The 19,645-nt window shown below is 44.3% G+C and overlaps 1 protein-coding gene across 1 annotated transcript in view; it reads left to right on the top strand.

Annotated features, from left to right (window-relative positions):
• FANCD2 (FA complementation group D2) overlaps nt 1–19,645 on the top strand; it is a 909,275-nt gene that overhangs the window by 191,727 nt on the left and 697,903 nt on the right. The window contains exon 19 of the mRNA XM_078661284.1: nt 3,332–3,441. Within this exon, the coding sequence (XP_078517410.1) occupies nt 3,332–3,441 (110 nt within the window). The remainder of the gene's footprint in view (nt 1–3,331; nt 3,442–19,645) is intronic.

The raw sequence follows: 19,645 nt of genomic DNA, 5'->3' as shown, positions 1-19,645 counted from the left end.
TCCTATTTCACAAGGATGTTCTGGAACCTGTCTTCCCTACTTAACAGAAGCCCTTCTTGGGCCCAGCAGTCCACAGAGAAATTGCCACATGCCACAGGCCTACTCTGGGTAACCCAAAATGGTTTACCTCACACCCGTCACCTGAGAGTTTGATGGTTCAGGCTGCCTTGCAACAGAACTCCAGTGCCTTTCCGACATCACCTGGAGACAGATGAGTAAAAACAAAGGGATGACTTGGGCCGTCTCATTGTTCAAACTGCTATTACCAACTGTCTGCTTAGGGTACTCCATATTTGTCTTGTGAGAACCGGACAAACTAGCAGCTGTTAGACTAATAAGCCGACTAGTATCCTTGCAGAAAATCTTTTTTGTATTGGTCCGTGATGGCTCAAAACAGTTTCTGAAGTGAGGCTTGGAATCTGCAGATACTCTGGTGGTCCATGGGCACAGCCGCCATATTATACTAACAAGATTGGATGTGTTGGCTTTACAGGCATTGTCCAGGCCACTGTGATGTACATCTCCTTTTGTGGTGATCAGCTTTTTGATGAAAAGGCTGACCTCTGGCTGGAACATATCAAGAAAGGCAGGGCTGTAGCCTGCTTGCAGGACCAGGCTTCCTTTACAAGACTGTTCTATCAGCCGAATAGAAAGTTCAGTCTTATTCCAGAGCACAGTAATACAGGCAGAGGCAACCGTTTCAGCTGGCTCAATACTTCAGCAAATGTATTGATCCTTTTGAGACAGGAGTGGATTGAAAGGTCACAGTCATCAGCCGTAGCAGCAGATGCAGCACCTCCAGTTGTCTGCAGGATCATCTGCCTCAAGACTCTCTCCTCTTGCACCATACTCTTTTGATGGAGGAAGGACCTCCTACTAGACTGCTGTCTCAGCCAGTTGATTAGTACTGGGTGTGCCCGTCCTTTCCCCCCCCCCTCCGGCATGTCATCCTCACCCACCCCTTCCAGTACTTGCTATCCAGCTCACGCCTCTATTCTGGAGGCAGTATCCTTTACCTGTTGAGTAAAGGAGCCATTTAAGTGGTGCCTGTGGAAGAAACCAAGCACTATTGCCTAAATAGTACATTTATGGTTAATGAACACTGCAATGAAACTATACTTTTTTCACAGTAATTTTTTATTTGGTTTTTGTAATACTCTTAATAATGTTCAACAACTGTAGGGATACAAAAAGCAAAGAAATTAAATGGGAAAAAGAAACTGACATCTGTGAACGCCGCCCACCTGTCATTATAACCATGATACACTTATCTGCTAGAGATCAGAATGCAATTTTCCTCAAAAAGTATATATTTGAGTTTGAACGCCGCACATTACACCATGCATTCATCTTCATCTGCATTGAACTACAATCACCTGTTCTTCGCCTTAAACGTCAGCCCTATCATCTAATGGTATATGACACTGTAGTATTAGGCAGGCAGTGTCAGCCCTCTAAGCCTAGTTCAGTGAAGGTAGTATATGTTCACACACTAGTCCAATTTACATGTTCAAAAGTAAGACACTTACTCCATTGCCAGAATGTCACATGTTTTCTGATAGCACTCTGTATAGTTTTGAGGGGTTGGCATTTTTCCATGTTACAGCTTAATGTTGTTAGACTGGCAATGCAAGTTGCCAATATTTTTAAATTCTTTCAACAAAATGAATCTCTGTTTCACCGTTGTTGTGGGTCTGCTTCTTATGCACAAATGGTAACTAAACAGAACTAACCAAGAGCGGGAAAACTGGCTTTGTCTCCTTCCCAAGCTTTTTCTAAATGATTGTATCCAGATTACATCAATTGGGATTTTCTCCCCATATAATACATTTAAGAGAGAGGAGTCTTCCATTATCCATTTGTCTGTCGCCTCGCCCGGGTTGAGATTCGACCTACTCAGACATTCATTCACAGTTATTAGGTGTAATGCCTGATAACGGGTGACAATATTAGGTGACCCAGTCCACCTTAAAAGAGTGGCTTAATTCATTGGGTCACAGCCTATTGGGGTTTGAGATTGGGACAGTATTAGAATATCGAAGCTGTGCGATGTCTTGGTCCATTCGATCTTGTATTCTTTCACTGAGCTATAGACTGACTTCAGCGTGCACCCATTTTTCAGATATTTACAATTCTTACTTCCATGTCCAAGCTACTGAGGGAGGACCTGTAAAGATAGTAAGTGTCTAGACTTTACCGCTCACTTCTAATTAGCGCCCACAGCACCTTCACAGAAGCTAGCACAGGCCTTGGAGCACCCCGAAATCTGTGCTTCACCTCACCTGGTCCACTACTTGCAGCTTTAAATAGGTCAGGAGGGGCTCCACTTACACCACTAAACTAAGTATCTTCATTACTACCAGAGCCTCAGCCACCAAGTTTCTGGCACTTCTCTCATGAGGTGCCCGTTCAGTGCTCCTACCTCAGGAACAAGCTATGTGCCGGCGCATTTTCACTCCCCAGCTCTACTGCCCAGTGAGCTGACACACATGGGAGCACCCCCTTTTCTCAGACTGCTTCGCCCCGGTCTGAAGTTTTCTCCACAGGATCTTCCAAGGCACTTATGAGTGAGGAGGGACATTACCAACACTCCATCATTTCCCATTGGTTGGTAAACTCTGGCCACAGCACAGACACTATAGGGACATGTACAAGCCACAGCAGACACTCGCTCTCTGCGTTTGTACTTACTACTCAAAGTGTTCAGGTGGACAGGAAGGTGTGGCCCAGATTTTACAGTGACACAAGGGGTCTGTTATGACTCCTCTTTGATCTGCTCACCACCATACCCACCCCAACCTTGTTTGAACCCTCTTTAATGTGAAGAAGAGTTAACTGCCTGTCAGGCTGAAATAAAGCTTTTCACTGGATAACTGTTATGAAATAGAAGAAGGATTTGTTCAGGTGTCTGGTAATGCCTGATGCAGAATGTATTTCAGCATGACCGAGCCTGGGATTCTGTTTTAAAAATGGAGCGCAATGTAACCATTAAATAGTTAGCAGGATATTGTTTGCTTGCTGGTGGTAGATGAATAGGTTCTAGAAAAAATGTCACGTTATAGTTGGATACCTTGGAACATCAGATGGACATTTGGGCTCCAAAAAGAGAGATGTTGTTTACTTTTTGAAATTGATTGCCCTAAATGACTTTTAGGAGCATCACTCTGTAAGAGGAGTCAGTTGTTCTGAAAACGGCGAGTTTGTCTGTCAGTCAAAGTGGGGAGACGTTCACTGTTCGCAATGTGTCAAACTAGATTTTTCACGTTTGGATATTATTGGAGAATATCCTTTTTATCTACTTGTTATATTGTGAATTTCGTTTATTTCACAGGACGATATGCACATTGTGATCCGAAAACAGCTCTCGAGTACAATTCCAAAGTATAAAAGGATTGGGATAATTGGTGCAGTCATGATGGTGGGAAGCATGGCAACAAACAGGTAAGAGGGGGACAGAGTCGGGCCTGCATTTCAAAAATAGTAGTCATTTTTTATAAAAACTGAATATAGTTGAATTCTAGCGAACACACAAAAGGTGATAGGAAGATGTTTGCAATCATGCGAACCTCTGGCAATCATTCAGGGTAGCATTCCAACCCAGCCATATGCAAATCAAATTTGATTCTGCTGCAATAGGACCAGTACAGTCTGAACTTCCAAGCCAGATCCACGCTTAGCTGGAAAAACCAACACAGGTTTCTGGCTGATTGGGGCTGTTCAGTTGTGTGTAGCTTGGTTTCAGTGGCACAATGAGCAAGGGACCATGTCTGAGCATATAGTTGTACTATGTCAAAGAAAACCTGCAGTCATGCAAATGAGATCCTACAACAACAAAAAATTAACAATCTGAATCACCGGTTTAACCGGCCACAGTTTTCCCTAGCAATAGTTAGTAGAGCAAGCTTATAAACAAAGGCAAGGCACAAATGTATCCTCTAAGATTCATTCGTTTGTTCACATACTTATTTCTTACATTAAGCGCTAAACGTTTCCTATTTTGAATGCTGTCCTTCAAATAGTTGCAGTTATGTATACCTTTTCGGCTGAGCAAGCTCTTCCCAGTCTTTCATGCCTGGGTCCAAGATGCAAAAAAGAACCCCAAGTCAGAGATCTGTACGTCCTGTGGATAATGTTAAATGAGCAAGAAACCCATCTGCTGCAGACTATAGTTACACTAAAGTCTAAAGCTCAGTTTGAATAAATACTTTTCTGTGCTTTTAAAAACACATTCAGAATTAGCAACTATTTAAAGGCTTGAACAAATTTAATATGTTGCTGCTACATGCGGTGAAAAGTATCTGAAAGAAATTAGTGTACTTCGAAGCCTTTTATACCCCGTGGAACTGTTGTGGATCTTGTGTGGCATTAGGAGCACCTGTGGTTAAACATCTTGCAGCATTTTTGTTGTTGATTCATTTTCATGCTTTTAATTAAAAATATTTCTGAATAATATTGCTTTGTGTACAATGGCCAAATATCCAGCTCAAAGATATCCAGCCAATTATACTTGCTCCAAGTGTTTTTCTTCTATTTTCAATGCAGATGCAACAGTATTTTGCTGTATGTATCTGTCCGTTACCATTTGTCACTGGGAAGAGTGGTCCAGGAAGGTGGCTTCACTCCTAATGTACTCGCAGAGAAAAGTGGTAGCAGTGATTGAGGAATCTAAACCTGCCCTTCTAATCTCTGTTCCTAAATTGTATTCATTTTCCATTCCTCACTCATTTTCAATTTTTGGAGTGTAACTTTCATTTTTCTTTATAAATGGGGTGCCGATGGATATCTTTTTTATGCAGAATCCTTAACTTTTAAGTTTTTTCCAGACATGAATATGGAACTGGAGTTGTCTTTATTTTGCAACTGTTTCGTTAAGGTGCTGAATGCCATCATTGTGGATCCACATCACATGAATCTGCCACATCACCTGATGAGATGCAGCAGATCCGTAGAGCGCACAGGCCGATCATACAACAGCAAGGTCAGTTTGCCTTTCGTGCCCCCACCCCTCCCGGAGTAAGGATGCTAGTCTTTCTCCATTTGTACGGATTATTTTCTGATTTTTCCAAGTTGCTTTATCCTTTTGGTGAGCAGCAAATCTCCTCCATAAACCAGAGCCCCAAGCCCAGTTTGAGATGCAAAAGGAAATTTGTTTTTCTGATCCTCACTCCATGTATATGCCCTGGCTGGGGGTGGACCACTTTGCCTTATCTGGGGCTATATGTGTTTTTATGCACACAAAAGCTATCAGGGCAGAGCCAAGGCTCATCAAGAGACCGGGTTAAGATCCAAATCTTTGTGAAAAGGTAGAACAGACTTCTCTCAAAATAAAATGTTGTACAGGGATTGATTGTCATTATCTTGTGTAGCGTAGGATCAGGGACAGGCCGGAGACTTTTTCTTGGCAAAGAAGGTTTTATTTTTATAAGCGTTCTCCTGCTACGTGAAGTCAGTCTTTCCCTTGCAAACTCGGCACGATCCGTGGTTGCGACTTTGTTCCTCAGCTGGACTGGATTCGCCTTCTTCTTCTACGTCGGTCCGCTCACCACTCGGGTGCTTCTGATCCTTGGTCTCAGCCCCGAAAAGAGAACCAACAAAGGGAGGCAGTCAGTTTCAGTATCAGCTTGTATGTATCACCACTGGAACCGGGTGCTTGTGAGGGAGGACACTTAGTGCTACACAACGAATTACAGTGCTCGGGAAGAGTGAGGAACGGCTGTGAGGGGAAGGAGGGAGGATAGGACGCAGGAAGGGCAGGGTAGGGATATTTACAATATTATACACGAGCACCTCCTCCCTTGCTCCCGACCCAGGCTGCCCAACGCTGCCGTACCTGTGACAGCCACACTCCTCCCTCGGGAGTGTGGCACGGCGGTTCACCGGGTCGTTGGCCTCCTGGCACTCCACCACGGGCTTCTCTTCCGCACTCCTCGCTTCGGCTCTTCGATTCCTCTGTTCTCGCTCCGGACCTCCGTATACTCCTCCGCTTCCTCCTGGGTGTCGACGCACACCGAGTAGAGGACTTCCGGGTACTTGACCTGTCCGGGCCCTCTGACGGCAGGCGGGGGCGTGGTCTCGTCTTATCCGTAGGCCCAGTTAAAGACTCCCTTCTCATTTTCACACCGATGTCGGAAATCAGCGGGCAGCTGTCCCAGGTCGTCTGAGGGGAAGGAGGTGAGGCAGAGTCAGCGACCCACCAGTCACTAGATGGCCTCTCCGTTACCACCCCGTTACATCTTGTCATAAAAAGTTAAAACATAAAAGATATGGTGGCCATCCACTTAGAAGACAATCTAGTTCAAAGGCTGGGAAGACTGAGATCATGCTCTTCGGAGAGAGGCCGCATTGCTGTGGACACCAGAATGGTGGCCAGGGGAGCTGGGTGTCTATCCCGCCCCAAAGACATCAGTAAAAAACTTAGGGGTTTTCATGGAGCAGACCGTAAACATGAAGGAGCAGGTGGCCCACACGGTGAGCTCCTGCTTTCATGTGTTGAGCCTGCTGAGACTTGTATTTCCTTTCCTTCCAGACTCACCGAAAACTCTTATTCAGAAGCTAGTTCTGAGTCGACTTGACTACTTAAATGCCCTGCTGGTCTCTGCTAACGAGGCCTCACTGGACCGCTTCCAGGTAGTCCAAAATACATGGGCTTGGCTGGTATTAAACGCCCCTTACAGATCACCCTCGATTCTGCTGCTTCAGCAGCTGCCCTTGCTTCCGGTGCGCATACGAATAAAATTCAAGGTTTGCTGCATCATGCATAAGGCGGTGTTTGGTAATGGTCCAGCCTAACTTGCGCAGAAATTTAACCAATACACTCCCCTTAGGGATCTGTGATCTGGTTCCAAATCCCTCCTTAAAGTTCCCTGGATTTACAAGTCAAGGACAGGTGGGAAAGCTTTCTTGTATCTTGCTCCCCGGTACTGGAATTTGCTCCCTATTACACTGAGGCAATGTCCGGACCATCTTCAGTTCAGAAAATCCCTGAAAACGTTTCTGTTCTAGACTCCTCCCTTAGTGCCAGCACTCTCACATCTGTCCACAAGCGCATAGATACCCCTTGGGCAGAGAGCATGGGTACTTCACGTCTGCTCCCAAACTCCAGGGATTTTTAATTCTTCATCTGAACACATTGTTGTCTGGTAACATGTATAGCCCTTCATCTATTTTTCTCCCCCTTCTTCTGGCGCCTTGCTAATTTACACCTTTCATAAGGCCAATTTTGCATGCCATCTTTATGGTACACCTGTAGCTTTGGTCCCAGATTGTGGTTTTTATCCAAGAGTTGAGGTGATACTAGTGGTGTCACAGGCACCACATGCTAAAACAAACAGAAAAAAGCTTTGCCAGTTAAGCTGTGGAGCCCATTGGCACTTCCAGTATTGGCAATGGCACCAACATGAATGGATCTGATTGCAGTGCAGTGTACAGCATATCCCTTTACCGAAGACAACACAAAATTAATATGATCCTAAGAGTGGCTGATTATCGTGTTATAGAGACCCAGAAATGAGTATGGTTTTCCTGTAAATAGGCCTTGTTGATGCAGGAACCATAAAGAAATACATCAGTGGTGTGTATAACCACATTTAGCAGTGCTGCCAATTCAATAAAGAAAATAATACCATGCTAGTAACTCTTCGACCAATATATGAGAAACTGATTTTGCTATGAAAAGAAATCATGAACATATCTTATTTTCAAAGGGAAACACGTGAGAACACCATATTGTCAGTAATGACCATGCCCTTTTGCAAAGCCATCACTGGTGTGGCAGATGTGTATTTTGTGAGTAGCCAATAAGTACATTATTCATATATCAGGGAATTAAAATAGGGCACAATAATTCACCACAAATATGGTATATGTAGTGATGTGCCCCTGCTACATAGCATATATTGGAAAGAACAATCAGGAAGTAAAAGAAAGAGAGCAGAGCTTTAAACAAAAATCAGGTGCAAGGCAATGACAGCTCTAATGGCACAGTTTAGTGAAAAATGGAATGTGGAAAAAGATCTAAAATGTTCAGTCCTACAATGGATACAATTGAACAGCAGGGAAGGAAGTTCCAAAAGAATTCTAGTACAAAAGGATGTAAGGATGATACTGAGGCGACACTCCGTGTAATATGGCTCAGTTAAATCCCTGAGCTGCAGCATGTCTAATTTGAAACTGCTGCACACTCTGTTCTCAGATGGAAATATTAATAATCTTGGGCATTTGGCAAATGAATGAATTATGTGGCGGTCTGGTTAACTCACATCAAACAACACAGGTAAAAGAGATACAGATGACATACGAAGTCAGGAGCCTACTCTGAGTGGCCCTTACAAGGTATATGGTACAATATAGCATAGTGGTGCACTTTTTGAGACTCCACCTATCTGGACCGTACAATCTAATAGCAAAATTCTCTACTTTAATGTGGACCAATAGTCACATAATTATAAATCTAAGATTAAATGAAAACTCAAGCGGTAAAGTGTTTATCCCAGGTAAGTACTAATCAATAGATGTACTGAAGGACCATAATGATATTCCAACTACATGCAGAATCATGCAGCATACTTAAAACTTTCACAAGGCAGGAAATTCCAAGTGCACAGTCACAACAAGTGCACAGAATTGGTGAAGGCAGTATCAAAGTTGTATTGCAGATTAGTTTACCTTCTCATACCATAAGGGATGCATAGTTCTAAGAAGACATTTCACATACAGTAGTGGATAAGAGAATAGTGGAAGATTTGGAGAAGGCAAAGCTTTCCCTGATAGTGGGATGCTTGAGAGAGCACAAAAGAGGAGTACGCCTGAAATAGCGATGACGTGATAGGGACTCGTTGCCATGGGAACATGTTTGAGTGTCCTCTCAACAGAGAAAGGCTTGACCGTACCAGTATTCCTGTTTTACCTGCAATGCCACTTTGCTGAATTGTCCATCCAGAGGTTACTCCTAGAGGAGTACCAGGCGTCCGGAATGATAACAGAGAAAGATACAATAGAAACCTAGAGTGTAAAGAGATGTATTGGTTCGGCACCACCATTAAACACCGAGCCACCCCAGTGACACCCGAGGTGACCTGTTGGTTGTGCCTTGGTCCCTGCCCCATACTTACCGTAAGTCCTGGAGAATGGTCCCATAAGTTGCTGACAAGGGCCCAAATGCAGTATAGGTTTTCCCCTATAGGATAACATTGCCGCCCAGAAATTCCACTGCGTGAATTTTTGAAACCTGTAAAAATACATATTTTGAAAAGTACTTCGCTGATCCTGATGATCTTGGTATCTAAATTCATGTAAAAAAATGTGATTTTATAAATTGGTGTGGGATTTCTCTATTGTGTGTCTCTCACTTACTGCCTTTGTGTGTGCAATTAATGCTTAGAACTACCCTCTGACAAGCTTAACTGATTGTCCAGACTACCACAAAAGAGAGCATTTGGTTAACATTTGTGTCTGTGTTAGCCAGTTAGGTTTTGCCTGGACTCTTTACACAGTGTATCTCATTTTGGTCCACTATATAAAGAGCCAGTTTCCTGCAGATGAGTTTTATATACATATAATATTATAAGTGGGCACACAAACCAAAATATATACCCTTTCTAAAACATGGCAATCATTTTTAGTTTCTTCTCTCACTGATACATTTCAGCTAAAAGCTAAACATGGACAACTCTGACTGGTATCCAGTGAAACAAAATATTTCTGACATGCAGACATTTTCTTTTTTTTTTTTTTTTAAATATTTATTAGATTTTTCCCAAAAAAATTCCACATATTCCAGCATATGTTTTAGCACAATCCAATTACACAGGTGATTATATTCATTACAATACAGTATGGCATGAAGGATTCAATAAACAGACATATGTATAGTACTTGCTACCCATTTTAGAACAATAACCAAGAAGAAAAGAAAAAAAACCATCTAGTTGCAAAAGTTTGGTTTTGTAGCAGTCTTTCTTGCGCTATTCCGGGTTTATCCTACTATTTTTCCATCTCGTAATGGGTTGCCATATAATTTTACCTAATGCTTTAGCCCTCCTACCTTTTCTCTCATATATTGCCTTTTCAAGATTGTAGATAGAGAGAAGACTTGCGATCCAGTCTCGAAATTGGGGAGGGGCCTTATTCAGCCAATTTCTTGCTATGCAGATACGATACACTGCAATGGAGACAAAAATAAACTCTACTGGTATATTTCCTGCCGTGTCTGCCACCCCCAAGATAATTAATTCATCTGTGAGTTTAATCTTGATCCTGAGTGTTTTATCAAAAAACTCTTCGAGGGCAGTTTTCAGAGTAAACAATTGTGGACACTGCGAAAACATATGTACAATATCTGCCGCGTTTGAGTTGCATCGGGGGCATGTTATACCCGTCGTGCCGCCCCACTGGGCGATTCTGGCCGGGGTATGGTAGAGTGAGAACACCGTCTTAAAATGCTGAGATTGGAGGGTTGCAGAGCATAGCACTGTTCTGCCCAGATCCAAGGATAACTGAAAGGTTTCTAACCCTGACCCCAGTTTTCCTATCCATTTTTGTGAATATTTCGCCCTCTCATCTACTTTGTTAACTTTTAATTCCGCATATAGTTGTCTTATGGTGCATTGATCAGTAGTTTCTATGTATTCCATAATTTTACACTGCCCCATCCCTGCCGGGCCACCTTGTTTTTGTGCTAGAAAACTTCTAATTTGAAGATATTTATAAAAGCTGTTGCGCTCTAGCCCATATTTTATTTTTAACGTCTCAAACTGTAATATGTTGCCCTGACTATCCAGTAGATCCCCTATTTTCACTATACCCTTATTATACCAATCTCTCATGATATCATCCTTAAAAATCTCCCTTGGTAGTGAGCAATTTGTGTACAGCCTCGTATAATTGTTGAATCTGCCCAGACCGAATTTTTTTGCCACTCCTTTCCATATCCTATATGCTGCCTTTAAGGTCTTGAATCTTGTGTGTTTAAAGTAGGTGAATTCAGTTGAATTTAAAAACCCATTCTCCGCCTCCTCACCCAGTAATGTAGTATAAACATTAGGTAATCCTATCTCGGTTTCCACTATTTGATCTGTACCTCCCCCACCTATTAACTCCCTACTATATTGTAACGCAGCAGCCCAATAATAGAACCTAAAATCCGGTGCCCCCCAACCCCCTTTCCTCTATCTACTGTTAGATGTCTGTAGGCTCTCCTTGTCTTCCCTTTAACCCAGATGAATTTGTTTAAAATCGCTTCTAGTTTGTTAAACCACATATTTTCAAAAAATAGAGGGATAGATCTAAACAAATACAAAACTTTTGGGAATGTTATCATTTTAATTACATTTATACGACCCATCAGGGTAAGGTGCAAATTATTCATTCTTTCTGTATTCGTTTTTATCTTTGCCAATAGGGGGCTCATATTAATTTCAACTAGCCTGTCTAGATCAGCTGTGATCTTCACCCCTAAATATGTAACTTCAGGTGCAACTCTTGTATCCTGAAAATTCACCCAGTTGTTTAGTACTATTTGTGTTTTTCCTTTATTCAGTGAGTAGCCTGCGATTGCACCAAAGAGTGCAGCCTCGTGTTCTATTTCTAAAATGGCTGACCCTGGTTCTGGGGTGACCACCGCCACGTCATCCGCGTATGCGAGTGTCTTATACTCATGCGCATGTAGTCTGATCGGTAAAATATTTAGATTCCCCTCTAATCTTCTCAAAAGAGGATCAAGATATAAGGCAAACAACAGCGGTGAAGCCGGGCAGCCCTGCCTTGTGCCGCGTTTTATACATATTCCCTCAGTGTACCCTCTATTTATCTTCACCTTAGCTACGGGTGTTAGATATAATGCCTTTATAGCCTTTATATAGCCTGTGCCTATACCAAACCACTCCAAAACCTTCCACAGATAGCCCCAGGAGACCCTGTCAAACGCCTTCTCTGCGTCTAAGAAGATGGCCGAGGCAGGGTCTCCTGCGGCGCCTGCGGCGTCCAGTATGGTGACCATCCTCCTTGTATGCTGAGTGGTCCCCTTACCTGGTATAAATCCATGTTGTGTTGTATATACCAACCCTTCTATTACCCTACTTAGTCTTTGTGAGAGAGCTTTAGAGTAGATTTTTGTGTCTGCATTCATGAGCGTAATGGGCCTATATGAGCCGGGATCTAAATATGGTTTATTCTTCTTCAAGATCACAATAATGTTAGCTCCGGCCCATGATTGTGGTATGTTTTCCCCCCTCTGTGCATGACTTAAAATTTCCAGCATATCGATCCCCAGGGTGTCCCAGAAAGTCCCATAGAATTCTGCTGGGATTTGGTCAAGCCCCGCGGCCTTCCCCGAGGGGAGTTTCCTTACTGCATTTTGGACTTCTCCCAATGTTAGTGGTAGTTCCAGAGCCTCTTTATCCTCCATATTCAATTCTCTGTGGGGAATGCCTGCTAGGTAATCCTCTATCTCATCTTCCCCCACTTTGAGATCTTGGTCGTATAACTCTGAGTAGAAATCTCTAAAGACCTCCCTCACCTCTTCTACCTTTGACACAACGTTCCCCTCTTTATTCTTAATCTCTTTAATTTCTCCTGCAGCCAAATCTTGTCTAGTGCGAACTGCTAGCATATGACCTACCTGCTCATTAAACTCATAGCATTTTTCCTTTTTTGTTAAGTAATTGCTTGCCGCTTTGTTTGCCAGTCCTTCACTAGTCTCTGCCCTTTTCAGTTCTAACTCTAGCAGGATCTCTTCGAGGGGTTCTTGATCTATGACTGACTGTATGAGCTGTTGTTCTAGGTTTATTAGATCATTTAGCCTATTGGTTAATTCCACTTTTTCTTTCTTGCTCCTATGTAGAGTATAGGCCAGTGTCTCCCCCCTTATCCCTGCCTTGAATGTATCCCAGACCACTCCTGTAGATGCCGTCCCTCTATTTACCTCCCAGAATTGTCTCATCCATATCTTCATTCTGTTAACATAGTCTTCCTCTTTAAGTAGCCCTCTTTCAAATGTCCAGTTATATTCTTTATAATTGGATTTACAGTTCTGAGGAATAGTCAGTATCAATGGATTGTGGTCTGAAAACACCCGCGGTAATTTTTCTATTTTCAAGTCTGGTACTAAATGACTAGAGACTAGGAAGTAATCCAGCCTGGCTATAGCTTTATGGGGAGCAGAGTAAAAGGTACTGCCTGTTCCCATGGGATTATATGCTGACCAAGCGTCTACCAGCGCGTTGTTAGCCATTAAATTAGAAATAGCCCATCGTGTTTTCTTCTTACGATCTCCCTTCATCCCCCCTCCCGACATACCCAACCCTGATAACCCATTGATATTAAGGTCCCCACATAAAATTACTGGTTCTGACCATAGCGCCAACTCAATATCTAGAAACTCAAAAAGATCTGGTTCATCCTCATTAGAGCCGTATACAGAAACAATTGTATATTGACCTCCAGCAATTTCCCCCTCCACCGCCACCCATCTCCCTTCGTTATCTTCCCTCTTCCTCTTTACTGCCATAAACCCTTTTTTTGCAAAGATGGCCACCCCTTTCGTTTTTACATCTTGCTGCGTATATGCTAAAACTTCATACCCTAACTGATCCAAAAGATATTTGTCTTTCCCTCTCACATGTGTCTCCTGAAGACAAATAATATCCAGCTTTAATGATCTGCACATAGCTGCAACTTTCTGCCTTTTCCCACCATCATTCAGACCACAGATATTTATGGTAGCAAGTCTTATCGCCATCTGCCCTTTAAGAATGAACCCGCAATCATTTTCCTCGTAATATTTACTGTCACCTGATTAATCCTAGACACCTTCATAGCTTGTGCTGTACATTTCCTTAATTCTTCACCGACCCGCCCCACCACCTCCCCCATCCCCCCCTTGACCCCCCCTCCCTTGCTGTCCCCCCCCCCCTGTTACAGGCAAATAGGTCAATCTTGACCTATGTGTGGCTGCTCACTGCTGCAGTGTCGCCTCCTTCTCCCGTCCACCCATCCTTCCCATCCTTCCCATCCTACCCGTGTAATACCATATCCAGTACTTCCTTATCTTTTCCAATATGGATCTTATGCTGGTGCAGAACCCTTACTCTTTTTGGCCGGTTGCAACTCTGTAATTTCTGCGAGATATTCACCTGCCTTTATCTCCGAGAAAAACATTCTGATGCGTCCCCCTGTAATAACTTTCAGCTTTGATGGATACATCAAATAAGCTTCAGAGCCCTGGCGTTGAAATGGAGCAATTAGTTGCCTAAGTTTCCATCTTCTTTCCACAGTCGTATGACAGAAATCTGGCCTAGTAAAGAATGAGATCCCATCAACTGACATTTTCTTATCTGGTCTAGCAGACTCCATAACTTCCTGCCTAGCCAGGAAATTACCAAAGAAAACTAACATCGCCCTAGGTAAGGCATTCTGATTAGTACCCCTTGTTTTCTTCTGTGCTATTGGGAATCTGTGCGCTCTCTGTATTTCATGCTCCCACTGCCACTGTGCCTCTGGCTATGCGCCTTTCAGCAGATTAATCATAAAGCCCCTTGGATCTTTCCCTTCCACTCCTTCCTCTAGGCCCAAAAATCGTAGGTTATTCCGCCGCTGGCGGTTCTCGAAACTCTCCAGCTTCCACTGTAAGTCCTCGATCACCTTTCCTTGTTCAGTTTTAGAGGTCTGCCAGTCTGTAACCTCGTCCTCCAGCCTCCCAGTTCTCTCCTCAACCTGTTCCACCCTGCCCTCCACCTCTACATATTTTCTGTTCATTTTCCTGATACTTGTTTGTATTTTTTTAGTGTCATGTCTGGCTCTCCTGCTTTCTATGCGGGCCTCCAAATGCATTTGTTTCAGCATAGTGAACATCCCTTCCAAAGTTGCTTGAGGTGGATTATCAGTTGAGCTTTGGGAGGCATTTATCGAGTAATTCTCAGGTGCAACACCTAAATCAGATTCCTGATACATCTTAGAGGTACTGCCATAATCCCATAACAATCTCCTATTAGTGCTTGATGCTTCTCTGTCTATGTCTCTGTCACGCCTTATCATAGTTCTTCTTTTTTTCCTTTTCTGTGTTTCCTTACTTCTAAAATCACTCAAGTGGGACCCTTCTGACTCCGTCCCCGATGAGAGATCTGTGGTAGTGCCCTCCTCCTCCTCTGAACCCAATAGAGAGGACTCCGAGCCCTCAGTCACAGAGTAAAATTTTTCTGCTTCGGGAGAATGTACTCTTCTTCCTTTAACCCCCTTTGTTGTGCGGCTCTCTAGGCTTTTCAAACTGCCCCAGTTAGATTGCCCTGTAATGTTTCTTCCATCAGGCGTGGGCACTGGGTTTATCTCCAGCAAGGCCTCAAGCATCTGGGCGTTATTGGAGTTCACCGGCTCCTCTGCCTCTGACTTTTTCATCTGCCCATTGCTTGGCTTACCGGTTCTGCTCCGGGACGCGATCTCTGCCTCCTCTGCATCCGCGTCTGGAATGAGACCAGTCTCCTCAGCCGTCTCCTCTCCCTGAGCCGCTCCCGCGTGAGGCGTGCACGTCTGCGGCCCCAGTTGCTTGGCAACCGCCGTTCCTGCGTCCTCGCGGTCAGCGAGTGCAGCTTCCGCGTTTGCCTCGGCACTTGAGATTGGGGTACCTTCCGAAACCAAGATCAGAGGCAGGGTTCTACCCGCAAAGGCCTCCGTGACGGTGGACTGCCGCAATTCTTTCCCAGGGACAGGTACAAAGATTGTATGTGTTGGCGCTCCGCCGTCTGACTGAGGGCGCCTCTGCTGTTGCATCTGTCCTCTGCTCTCCGAGGCTCCCGGTAGTGCTCCTGATTGTGCTGTTACCTTGGGGTCTGCCTTTTCTTTTACTTTCGTAGTTTTATCTGGTTTTTCCCCTTTTTTAGGGTGAGACTTTAGGGCAGCACAGCTCGCTGCATTCATTGCTCGTTTACTTGCTGTTGTTGTTGTTTTCGGGATTGCCCCCGTACGTTGTGCCATTGTTAAGATAGTAGAGATAGTAGAGATGCCTTGAACGATCCCTCTCAGATATCCTCCGTAATAAAGTCGCAGGATTGTGAACGCCTTCTGTAGCACCCCTTTAGTGCTAAAACTTCCTGAAAAAATCAGCATACTTTACACGGGCTTTTCTCGGACTACCAGCATCTTCTTCGGTGGGTCCAGGAGAAGGAGTCAGTGCGACTGCACTCTACAGCAGCCTAGCGGCCATCTTGCCCCAAGACAAAACCCCGACATGCAGACATTTTCTATATCAATTTGTAGAAATACAATTGTGTAATTATGTAAATGGCACAAATATGATTTAAAAAAATAAATATAGGAATAGTTATTACGAAGAATCAAAGTTAGGATGAAGACCTTAAACAGATCACTTTGCCCCCAATATTTGAAAGAGGCAATTAGTTATAGTTTCCTTACGTTAGCATTACCCCCAGGCATCAGACTGGATCCGGAGAAGTTTTATCTTCGCAGTACCCCGGCATGTCCGTCGACTCTGCGTGGGCGTCGTGGTCAACGGGATGGCGTTGCTGTGTCTACTTAGACGCCGCCCCTGTGTGCTGAGGTCAGTTCTTTCTTTTTCAGCACAAGCCTAGCGCAGATCGGGAAAGAGCTTGCCCCTTAGTCATTTTTTGACAAAAACCATTTTTCAACTTTTGTCGATGTATTTTTTGAACTACATAAACAACACGGTGGATGGGGGCCCTAGGGAATATTTATAGACCAAACGTAGACATATTCCCTATCAATACTGTTTCAAACACACAAATGTCTACGGGTCTAAAGTCCAAAAGGACAAACCTTATACCTCATATGATGCAACTGAGCAACTACACTTAGTCGAGATCAGAGAACATTTGTAGTTGAAAAGAATTCATTTGATCATAACATATCCCTCTGAAAATAAGGACACCCATCAGTCACCACTGGAACCGCCCTTCATCATTTGGGACTCCTTATGGACCTCACTCCTTGAGATCTGTATGATGGGTAAGGACTAGACGGATTGTCCGCCATTCACAGATGACTCAATGGATAGTCCTCGTGATGTTAACTTAACACCTCAACTAATGAGTGACTGAATTGCTGTGCATGTGAATGTGAGAAAGTGTATGTTAAAATTGGGTGAGTGAGCAACAGTACTTTTATTATTTTGCTCAATCCTCCAATATTAAAAACAAAGCAACGAAAAGCAGTTTATAACAAATAACTGCTCAGATGGTATATAGGTCAACATGTTTCAGCAAATTAAGTGGACCAAGTAGTCCTTGCCTTCATCAGGGCCAGTGTATAGGTGCTACTGCAACAATGTGAAAAGAATATATAATAGTGAATGATAGAAGTAAAAGAAACCTGAGCACCTGATATCCTAGGTGTCTGTTTTTTTCCTGCGAGTGGACAGTTTCTGTCACTGGTAAAATAAAAAAACAGGAATTAAAAATGGTGCTCAGCATCATAGAGGTAGAAAGGAATAAATCAGGTATCGCACAAGTATCAAACCTCCTGATGCAAACATAACAGTTTGAACATGATAAAATAATGATCAGATAAAGATTAACAAGACACGTGATTTCTTGCTGAAAGGTTATTGCTGCTCCAATGAAGTGAATTAGAAAGCCCTTCGGCCTCCCCGCGGCAAACTCCCTTTTTTTTCAGCAGTAGACATTGGAGGAATACAATACAAGCAACAACAGGCCCTCTTCCACGCTAATAGCAGCAAATCCACTTTAAGAAGCCTAACATGAAGCAAGAATGCAAGGTGGAGAACGAGGCACAAATATTCTGGACAAATGGAGGGATATGCTGACTGTTTGCAGGTACCCAAACACAAATATTAACATGACATAACCGGTCTAATTGTGGAGCGTACCTTCACCTTCTAGGGGGTGTGAGAAGTTGGCCTGGTATATGCTGCTCACTAGTTCTAGTGATCACCTTGTACCATGCCAAGCAACCCTTATGATGATTGGTTGTAAGTCAACCTTATAGACAAGCTATCCTAGGGGTAGCATGGACTAAGCAGTCTTAGGCTAAACTCTGTAAAGGCATGTGAAGCAAGCTGTTTTACCATACACAATCCCCTTGAATACCAAATGAAAGGACACCACACAGATATATATTGAAAATATATATAGATTTATTTCTACAAATATCCCCTATACTCTTTATGAGCACAGAAGCAAATGCGTTAAAACAAAACACAGTTTAAATATACAAAAGTTGCACAATTTGGATGAGCCCTAGGGGCCACCTAAACCATATACTAAAATAGTGGTATAAGAACCACTATGGGGAAAGGAAAGAGGCCTAGGGCCTGGGGAATCGCTGGAGCTGTTCGGGACTAGCAGTGATGAAGTCGGGAAAGGCCCGCGGGACTCGGGTGCAGAGCTTAAAGCGCACGCATGCACCAATGCAATGTCAATGGTGCGTAAAAGTTACAAAGTTCGTGTTTTAGGAACCTTCCGATGGACCTACAAGGATAAAACTTTAGACACAGGCACTAGAGGTGTATACCAGTGTGGGAACACCGGCGTTGCTGAGTTACCTCACCCACAGGAAGCGGGTGCACAGGTGCGAAGTAGTGTCGGGTTTCGTCACGCAGGTCGATGGTGCTTGGAGCTGAAGATGCTGCAGGCGGGTCGTCGAGGAGAGTTCCGGTGGATCCAAGGGTGGATCTGAAGAGGTGAAGACCTGAAAGCAGAGGGGACAATGTTCAAAGTCACTAGCCAGTGACTACCGTGGAACCAGGATGGAACCAGGCAATGTCGGGTGCAAACAGGTGAAGAAGTGAAGATTGTCTCTGCAGCCACGTGGACACGAAGAGGTCAAGGACGTCCAGGCGTTGGTCACGAGCTGTCCCACGAAGGCTCTAGCTGTTGGCGGTGTCGGCTTCTTGATCGGAGCAAACAGGCCTTGGCTAATGCAAGCCATGCAGGAATCGATGCAAGCTTCTCACTCGGACCGGCAAGGTCAGAGCGGGTGCTCCTTTTCAGGGGAGCAAGGGCCGCTAGCCACGTGGCAAATGCCGGGATGGCGCGTCGAGTGGCAAAGTGCAAAATGGTCCCACGCAGATCGTGGAGATGCTGGGGGGCTGATCTTCGGTACAAATGCTGCTCGGTGTCGGGGCTTCTCAAACCCCAAAGCACAGCGTCGAGGGTGCCTCGGGTGCTGCGCAGTCAGCTTCTCGGGGGTCTTTCAAGGTGTCCGGTCCCACGTCTCTCGGTGCCTCCACGGGTCTCTTCTTTTCAGGGACTGTGGATCGGGCTCTGAGATGTCTGGGAATCCAGGTCTTGTCGGGCTCTGGGCTCGGGCTCTGGCGGGAGGCGGCGGCAAAGCAGACGTCGAGTTGCTGGTTGGTGCCTGTATTCACAGGGTGGTCACTCCTTGGCCACAAGGGAGATTCTCTCTCTTCAGTCTTCTGTGCAGCAGAATGTCGAAGTCCAGTTTTCTTCTTAGTTTCAAGTCGAGTTCAGGATGATCTGAAGTCCTGGGACACAGCTCCTACTCTTATTCCAATTCTAGGGGCCGGATCACCTGCTAGGTCCCTCCTCTGGGTGGGACCAGGAAGGGGGGTGGTTACACCCCCTTTCCTTTGTCCAGCTTCGCGCCAAGACTGGGGCTGGAAAGCCCCAGCACCGGTTTGAACTGGCAAATGCACAGGGAC

The sequence above is a fragment of the Lissotriton helveticus genome, chromosome 9 (assembly GCF_964261635.1).
Source record: "Lissotriton helveticus chromosome 9, aLisHel1.1, whole genome shotgun sequence".
Lineage (NCBI taxonomy): Eukaryota > Metazoa > Chordata > Amphibia > Caudata > Salamandridae > Lissotriton > Lissotriton helveticus.
The sequence above is the reverse complement of the archived record's forward strand: the minus strand, read 5'-3'. Positions and strand labels throughout refer to the sequence as shown.